The 9,710-nt window shown below is 53.3% G+C and overlaps 1 protein-coding gene across 1 annotated transcript in view; it reads right to left on the bottom strand.

Moving 5' to 3' along the window:
- Positions 1–1,095: 1,095 nt before the first annotated feature.
- The window catches only part of PSMB5 (proteasome 20S subunit beta 5), a 10,897-nt gene continuing 2,282 nt past the window's right edge, over positions 1,096–9,710 (bottom strand). Inside the window, 3 exon segments of the mRNA XM_015850933.2 lie at positions 1,096–1,426; positions 3,292–3,316; positions 3,319–3,600. Of these exon segments, the coding sequence (XP_015706419.1) occupies positions 1,149–1,426; positions 3,292–3,316; positions 3,319–3,600 (585 nt within the window). The 3' untranslated portion in view covers positions 1,096–1,148.

A 9,710-nucleotide genomic window follows, 5' to 3' on the forward strand; every position in this document is an offset into this window, starting at 1 on the left:
CCCCCAACCTACCATAGAGACCCCGGAAGTCCTCCAACCCATCATGGAGGCCCTCCAAAGTACCATAGAGATCCCGGAAGTCCTCCAACCCATCACGGAGGTCCTCCAACCTACCATAGAGACCCCCAACCCACCATAGAGAAGCCCAAAGAAGACAAGACAAGGCCGCCATCTTGTTGTGCCGCCATGTTTGAAGGGCCCCCAACACGAGGCCGCCATCTTGCCCGGCCGCCATCTTGTTCCCCCCATATAACCCCACATAACCCCATATTACCCCATATTCTCCCCATATAACCCCATATTCCCCCATATTCCCCCATATAACCCCATATAACCCCCATATTACCCCATATAACCCCTATATAACCCCATATAACCCCATATTACCCCCATATAACCCCATATTCCCCCCATATAACCCCATATACCCCCATATAACACCCATCTAACCCCATATTACACCATATATCCCCATATAACCACCATCTAACCCCATATTACCCCATATAACCCCATATTCCTTCCATATTACCCCATATAACCCCATATAACCCCATATTACCCCATATAACCCCATATAACCCCCATACAACCCCATATTACCCCATATAACCCCATATAACCCCCATATAACCCCATATTACCCCATCTAACCCCATATTACCCCATATTCCCCCCATATAACCCCATATAAACCCCATATAACCCCATATAATCCCCATATAACCCCATCTAACCCCATATTACCCCCATATTACCCCATATAATCCCATATAACCCCCATACCCATCACTCAGCCCCACCACATCATGGCTGAAGACAGGCCGCCATCTTGTCCCCCTCCAACCTTTTATTACCCCCATATAACCCCATATTACCCCATATAACCCCATATAACCCCATATTCCCCCCATATAACCCCATATTTCCCCATATAACCCCATAAAACCCCCATATTACCCCCAATATCATCACTCAGCCCCGCCATCTTGCCCAGCCGCCATCTTGCCCAGCCGCCATCTTGCCCGGCCGCCATCTTGCCCGGCCGCCATCTTGCCCGGCCGCCATCTTGCCCGGCCGCCATCTTGTCCCCCCCCCGGCCCCATATTTCCCCCATATAACCCCATATAACACCCTATAACCCCATATTAACCCTCATAATCATCACTGAGCCCCGCTACATCATGGCTGGACACCCTCGTCCACCCCTTCGGCCCCACATGATACACGGTGACCCTGCCCCCCGAGTATGCGTCCCTCCTTGCGGCCTGGAAGATGGCTCTCCTGCCCAGCTCCAAGGCCTCGGGGGTCGCCATGTCGGGTCTCATCCCTCCGTCTAAAACCCCATAAGCGTAACTGGAACCGGAGCCCACCGCAAACGCGGAGCCGGGGATACGGGTGCCTTCGCTGTCCACGTAGTAAAGGCCTGAGGGGGGGAATAGGGGTTAATGGGGTAAATAGGGGGGAAATGGGGGATAGGGGGGTCTAACTGGGGGTCCTAAAATTGGCGTCTGGGGTTAATGGGGGAGAATGGGTGGGAATGGGGCGGCCTATGGGGTCCTAAATGGTTTGGGGGGGTTAATGGGGGTTATAGATGGGGGGGGAATGGGGTTCTATGGGGTCCTAGGGAGGGGTCTATGGGGTCCTAAATGGGTCTGGAGGGGGTTAATGGAAGGTAATGGGGTGGGGAGGGGTCCTAAGGAGGGGTCTATGGGGTCCTAAATGGGTCCATGGGGGGGGGTAATGGGAGGGAATGGGGGGAGTGGGGGGAAATAGAGGGGGAATGGGACTATGGGTCTGGGAGGGGTCTATGGGGTCTAAGTGGGTCCTGGGGGGAGAACTGGGGGTTAATGGGGGGGAATGTGGAGTAATGGGTGGGAATGGGGCAGCCTATGGGGTCCTAAATGGGTTTGGGGGTGTAATGGGTTCATGGGGGGGAATGGGGGTTCTATGGGTCCTAAGGAGGAGGTCATATGGGGTCCTTAAAGTGGGTTCTGGGGGTATAATGGACGGGCAATGTGGGGGGAAATGGGGCGTGATATGGGGTCTAAATGGTCTGGGGGGCATGTAAGGGGGTAATGGGGGGCTTTTGGGGTGGGAGAGGGTCCTATGGGAGGGGTCTATGGGTCTAAATGGTCTGGGTGGACGTTTAATGGAGGGGGTAAATGGGGTTAATGGGGGGAAGAGGGGTTATGGGGGGATGAGGGCTATGGGGTTTTGTAGGGTATAGGAGGGTCTGTAGGGTCCTAAGTGGTCTGGAGGGGCTATATGGGAGTTATTGGGGTTAAATGGGGTAATGGAGGTTTAATGGGGGAAATGGGGGGGATGGGTGGGAATGGGGGGTCATGGGGGCCTACATGGGCTGGGGGGAGTTTTGGGGGGGAATAGGGGTGGGGAGTGGTCGTCTAAGGAGGGTCCCTCTGGAGTCCTACAAAAGGTCTGGGGGGGGGAAATGGGGGTTAATGGGGCCTATGGGGTCCTAAATGGGTCTGGAGGGGTTAATCAGGGTTAATGGGGGGCTTGGGGGTGGAGGGGGTCCTATGGGAGGGGTCTCTGGGTCTAAATGGGTCTGGGGGGTTAATGGGGGTAATAGGGGGCTTAGGGGTGGGAGGGGTCCTCCAAAAGACCATAACCGCCTAAACGACCCATAAGTCCCCTCCTACCACCCTCCAAAGACGCCCCATAATACCCAATAACCCCCATAGAAGACCCAATAACCCCCGAAGGACCCCATAACTCCCTAAGACCCTAAAGACCCCATAACCCCCCTTTAAAGACCCCATAACCCCCTCCTACCCCATCCAAAGACCCCATAAACCCCGTAAAACCCATCCAAAGACCCCATAAGCCCCCTCCAAAGACCCCAATAATCCCCTCCTACCCCATCCAAAGACCCCATAACCCCCCCAATAAACCCATAACCCCCATCCAAAGACCCCATAACCCCCCTAAAGACCATAACCCCTCTAAAGACCCCAAACCCCCTCTAATACCCGCAATAGAACCCGCTCCTACCCCATCAAAGACCCATAACCCCTCAAAGACCCATAACCCCCCCCAGAACCCCACTACACCCCTCCTATTCCTCTGAAGACCCCAATAACCCATACCCCCCTAATGACCCATAACCCTCTTCCTACCCCATCCAAAGACCCATAACCCTCTCCTATCCCCTCCGAAGACCCCAATAAACCCCATAACCCCCTCCTACTGCCCCATAACCCCCTCCAAAGACCCCATAACCCCCTCCTACCCATCCTAAAGACCCCAATACCCTCCCTCCCGTTTAACCTGGTCCTCGTTTATCCCATCCGCATAGATCATGGTTCCCATGCTGAGCCCCATCCCTTTGTACTGATAGACATATTGGCCAAGAGTTTGGACCGCCGCCGCCACCGAGATGGGTTCTTTGTTCCTGAGCTCGTAGACCCTACATTGCCTGGCCAGGAGCCGTTCCCAAAAGCTGCAGTCGGCCGCACCGCCGGCCATTGTCCCTAATAGGGTAGGGTTGATCTCGATCACCTTCTGAACTGTTTGGGATGCGATGTAGGAACCGGCCGTGGCACGGGAATCCACCGCCACCACCACGCCTTCAGAGAACTGGGGGGAGAGTATAGGTTATGGGGGGATATGGGGGGTTATGGGGGGATATGGGGTCTTATAGGGGAGATATGGGGTCTTATAGGAGAGATATGGGGATATATGGGGGATATGGGGTCTTATAGGGGGGATATGGGGTCCTATGGGGTCTTATAGGGGGGATATGGGGTCCTATGGGGTCTTATAGAGAGGATATGGGGTCTTAGAGGGGGGATACAGGGTCCTATGGGGGGATATGGGGGGGATATGGGGTCTTATAGGGGGATATGGGGTCTTATAGGGGGGGATACAGGGTCCTATGGGGTGGCACGGGAACCACCGTACACCAACGCTTCAGAGAACTGGGGGAGATTAGGGGGTTATGTGGGGATTGGGGTGATACTGGGTCGATATGGGGTTCTTACAGGTGGTGCATAATGGGGTCTTCTTATGGGGTCCTTACGAGGGATATGGGGTCCTATTGGGGGATCAATGGGTCTTATAGGGGGGATATGGGGTCCTATGGGTCTATAGGCGGGATATGGGTCCTTATGGGGGGTTTAGGGGGGATTATGGGGTCCTATGGGGTCTTATAGGGGGATAATGGGTCTTATGGGGGTTAATGGGGGATATGGGTCTATGGTTCTTATAGGGGACTATGGGTTCTTAGGGGGGTTATAGGGGGGATATGGGGTCCTATGGGGTCTTATGGGGGTGATGGGTCCATGGGGGGTTTAGGGGGATATGGGGTATTATAGGGGGATATGGGGGTCTTATACGGGGGATATGGGTCTTATAGGGATATTGGGGTATGTGGGGGATATGGGTCTTGATAGGGGGGATTGTGGGTCCTATGGGGGTTAAGGGGGGATATGGCGTCCTCAATGGGGGCATATGGGGTCTTATAGGGGGATACAGGGTCCTATGGGGTCCTATGGAGGTATAGGGGGGATACAGGTCCTATGGAGGGTTATTGGGGTCTATGGGGGGTTATGGGGGGGGATACTGGGGGCTTCTAATAGGGGGGATATGGGGTCTTAGAGGGGGAATATGGGGTTCTCTATGGGTGATAATGGGGTCTATAGGGGCGTATGGGGTCCCAAGGGGGGGTACTGGAGTATTCATGGGGGAAATATGGGTCCTATGGGGTCTTATAGGGGAGATATGGTCCTATGGGGGTTATGGAGGGATTATAGGGGGGATTGGGTCCTAAATGGGGTCTTAATAGGGGAGATATGGGCGTCCATATGGTCTTATTAGGGAGAATAAGGGTTTTATGGGGGGTTATGGGGGGATTGGGGGTCTTAGAGGGGGGAATATGGGTCTTATAGGGGGATTATGAGGTCTTATGGGGGTTAAGGGGCATATGGTGTCTTACATGGGAGGTTATGGGGTCCTATGGGGGATATATGGTACTCTATGGGGGTTATAGCGGGGAAATGGCTCCTATGGACGGGATATGGGGTCCTATAGGTGGGGATAACAGGGTCCTACTGTGGGGATATAGTGGGGTCTTATAGGGGGGATACAGGTCCTATGGGGTCTTACATGAGGGATATGGGGTCCTATGGGGGGATTAATGGGGTCACTATGGGGTGGCACGGGAAATCCACGGTACCACCACGGCCTTCAGAGATACTGGGGGAGAATATACGGTTATGGGAAGGATAGGGGGTTAGAGGGGGGATATGGGGGCTTAGAGGGGGGATATCTGGGGGTAGCAAGGCGGATATGGGGTCCTACATGGGGGGATATTGGCGGTCCTATGGGCCCTATGGGGTTCTATAGGGGAGATATTGGGGTCCTAATGGGCGGGTTATAGGGGGATATGGGGTCTTACAGGGGGCATATGGGTCCATGGGGTGTATATGGGGCGGATATGGGGTTCTCTTGGGGTCTTATACGGGGGGATATGGGGTCCTATGGAGCCACCCAATACACCTTTCAGAGAACATGGGGGGGGAATATGGGGTTATGGGGGGATATGGGGGTTAGAGGGGGGATAGTATGGGGGTTAATAGGGGGATATGGGGGTTATCGGGTGGAATGGTGTGGCTTACGAGGGGGGAAGAGGGGCTTAGAGGGGGGATAGGGGTCCTACATCATGGGGGTTATGGGGGGTATAGGGGCTTAGGAGGGGGGATTATTGGGGTCTATGGGTGGTTATATCAGGTTAGATGGCAGTATGGGGGTCCCTAATGGGGTGATATGGGTTATGAGGGGGCTCTGGGGTCCTATGGGGGACATGGGGTTCTTATAGGGGGAATAGGTCCTATTGGGGAGTATAGGGGAGGTAAATGGGGTCCTATGGGAATATGGGGTGTTATAAGGGGGATATAAGGGGTTCCTTATGGGGTCTATAGGGGGATAATGGGGTCCAATGGGGTCTTATACGGGGGGGATAAATGGGGTCCTAGATGGGGTCTTAGTACGAGAGGATATGGGGCCAGAAGGGGGGATTATGGGCTCCGGTATGGGGGGATATGTGGGCTAGAAAGAAAGGGGATATGGGGTCATTAGAGGGGGGATACGGGGTCCTTATGGGGGGTTTATGGGGGGATTATGGGGTTTAAGGGGGGATATGGGGTCCTATGGGGGTTATAAGGGGGGGTATGGGGGGTTAAATACGGGGGGATATGGGGTCCTTATGGGTGGTTAATTTAGGGGGGATATTGGGGTCCTATGGGGTGATATGGGGTCTTAAATAGGGGGGATATGGGGGTCTTTAGAGGGAGGATATGGGGTCCTATGGGGGGTAATATGGGGTCTTATGAGGGATTAGAGGGGGATATGGGGTCCTTATGGGCGGGATAATGGGGGCTTATAAGGGGGGAATATGGGTCCTAACTGGGGGGTTTATTAGGGGGGGTAATGGGGTCTTAATATGGGGGGATATGGGGTCCTATGGGGGGTTATAGGGGGGATATGGGGTCCTATGGGGTCTTATAGGGGGGATATGGGGTCCTATGGGGTCTTATAGGGGAGATATGGGGTCCTATGGGGTCTTATAGGGGAGATATGGGATCCTATAGGGTCTTATAGGGGGGATACTGGGGTCCTAATGGGGAATGTGGCTCACTCCTGGGGGGATAGGGGTCTTAGAGGGGGGATACGGGGTCCTATGGGGAGTTATGGAGTATTATGGGGGGTTTATTAGGGGGGATATGGGGGGTCTTAACCAGGGGGGATATGGGGTCTAATGGGGGGAATATGGGGTCCTTATGGGGGGTTATTACGGGGATATGGGGGGTTATGAAGGGGGGATATGGGGTCTTATAGGGGGGATATGGGGATCCTAATGGGGTCTTATACGGGGGATATGGGGTCCTTGGGGGTCTTATAGGGGGGATAATGGGGTCCTATGCGGGTCTTACAGGGGGAGATATGGGGTCCCTATGGGGGGTTATGTGGGGGAATTAGAGGGGGGATATGGGGTCCTATGGGGTGATATGGGGGATTAGAGGGGGATATGGGGGTCTTATAGGGGGGGCGGATATGGGGGCTTTGGAGGGGGATATGGGTCCTTATAGGGGGGATAAATGGGGTTATAAGGGGGGATAATGGGGGGTTAGAGGGGGGATATGGGGGGCTTAGAGGTCTTAGAGGGGGATATGGGGTCCTTAATGGGTGGTTTATAGGGGGGATATGGGGTCCTATGGGGTGATATGTGGTTCTTAGATGGGGGGAATATGGGGTCCTATGGGGGGATCTGGGGTCTTAATATTGGGGGATTATGGGTTGTCCTAGTGGGGGGATTATGGGGTCCTAATGGGGTCTTATAGGGGGGATATGGGGGTCCTATGGGGTCTTAGTAGGGGAGATATGGGGTCCTATGGGGTCTTATGGGGGATAATGGGGTCCTATGGGGTCTTATAGGGGGGGGATATGGGGTCTATGGGGTCCTTATAAGGGGGATATGGGGTCCTATGGGGTTTATAGGGGGGATATAAATGGGCTCCTTATGGGGGGTTATGGGGCCCTACAGAAGGGTTTGGGTACAATTTAAACCCAAATTTGAGGTAACACAAAGCGATTTGGGGCTTTTTTTTTTGCTCTAAAAATAACCCTCCAATTGGACTCTTAGACCTCACAGAGGGTTTAAAGGGGCCCGTTTTAAACCCGAATTTTGAAGGTAAAAACAAAGCGATTTTGGGCGCTTACAATGGGGTTATGGGGGTCTATGGGGTTCTTAAATGGAGAATATGGAGTCCTATGGGGGTCTTAGTAGGGCGGGATATGGGGGGTTATAGGGGGTTTAATTGGGTCCTATGGGGGGTTATTAGGGGGGATAATGGGGTCTTATAGGGGGGATATGGGGGGTTATAGGGGGGAATATTGGGGTTCCTATGGGGGGTTATAGGGGGGATATGGGGTCTTATAGGGGGGATATGGGGGGTTATAGGGGGGATATGGGGTCTTATAGGGGGGATATGGGGTCCTATGGGGGGTTATGGGGTCCTATGGGGGTTTATAAGGGGGATATGGGGTCCCTATGGGAATCCCTATGCGGGATATGGGGTCTTATAGGGGGGATATGGGGTCCTATGGGGGGTTATAGGGGGGATATGGGGGATTATAGGGTGGATATGGGGTCCTATGGGGTCTTATAGGGGGGATAAGGGTCCTTCATGGGGGGTTAATGGGGTCCTAATAGGGGGTATGGGGTCTAATGGGAGTCTTAATAGGGGGATATGGGCTTTCCTATGGGGGGGTTTAAGGGGGGAATAATGGGGGGGTTATAGGGGGGATATGGGGCCTATGGGGCCCTAGGGGGGTTATGGGGCCCTACAGAAGGGTTTAGTAACCATTTAAAACCCAATTTTGAGGTAAAAACAAGCGATTTTGGGGCTTTTTTCCCATCCCTTCCAATCGAACTCTTAGACCCTCACAGAGGGTTTTAAGGACCATTTTAAACAAACAAAACCCGATTCTGAGGTAAAAAACAACCCGATTTTGGGGCTTAAATGGGGTTATGGGGTCCTAATGGGGTCTTAAATAGGGAGATACTTGGAAGTCCCTATGCGGGTCTTATAGGGGGGATACAGGTCCTATGGGGTTTATATGGGGTCCCTATGGGGGGGTTTAGGGGGATATGGGGTCTTATAGGGGGATATGGGCTCCATGGGGGGTTTTATGGGGTCCTATGGGGTCTTATAAGGGGGATAATGGGGTCTTATAAAGGGGGGATATGGGGTCTTATAGGCGGGGGATACTATGGGGTCCTATGGGGGTTATGGGGTCTAATGGGGGGGTTATAAGGGGGGATATGGGGTCCTATGGGGTCTTATAGGGGGGATACAGGGTCCTATGGGGGGTTAGGGGTCCTATAGGGGGGGTATGGGGTCTCCTAATGGGTCTTACATGGGGGTTATGGGGTCCTATGGGGTCCTATGGGGTCTTATAGGGGGTATATAGGGTCTTTAGGGTGTTATGGGGGCCCTAACAGAAGGTTTGGTACCATTTAACCCAAATTTGAAGGTAGAAATCAAGCGATTTGGGGGCTTTTTTCCTCCAATTCGAACTCCTTCTTAGACCCCTTGCAACAGAGGGTTTGGTACACATTTAAACCCAAATTTTGAGGTAAAAACAACCAATTTTGGGGCTTAAATGGGGGTTATGGGGTCCTATGGGGTCTTAAATGGGAGATATGGAGTCCTATGGGGTCTTATAGGGGGGGGGATATGGGGTCCTATGGGGGGTTATGGGGCCCTATGGGGGTTGTAGGGGGATATGGGGTCCTATGGGGAGGTTTATAGGGGGGATATGGGGTCCCTATGGTGGGAATTGGGGTCTTATTAGGGGGGATATGGGGTCTTATAGGGGGGATATGGTATTAGCTTATCTATAGGGGGTATATGGGGCCTATGGCGACTTATAGGGGGATACAGGGTCCTATGGGTCTTAATAGGGGGGATATGGGGTCCTATGGGGTTCTTATAGGGGAGAATATGGCGGTCCTATGGGGTGGTGGGTGGTCGGTTTTTTTTTGGGGGTTTAGGGGGGATATGGGTCTATGGGTCTTATAAGGGGGGATATGGGTCCTATGGGGTCTTACAGGGGAGATTATGGGGTCCTATGGGGGGTTTCATAGGGGGGATATGGGACTCCTAATGTGGGGGTCTTAATATGGG

The sequence above is a fragment of the Coturnix japonica genome, unplaced genomic scaffold, assembly GCF_001577835.2.
Source record: "Coturnix japonica isolate 7356 unplaced genomic scaffold, Coturnix japonica 2.1 chrUnrandom593, whole genome shotgun sequence".
In the NCBI taxonomy this organism is placed as follows: Eukaryota; Metazoa; Chordata; class Aves; order Galliformes; family Phasianidae; genus Coturnix; species Coturnix japonica.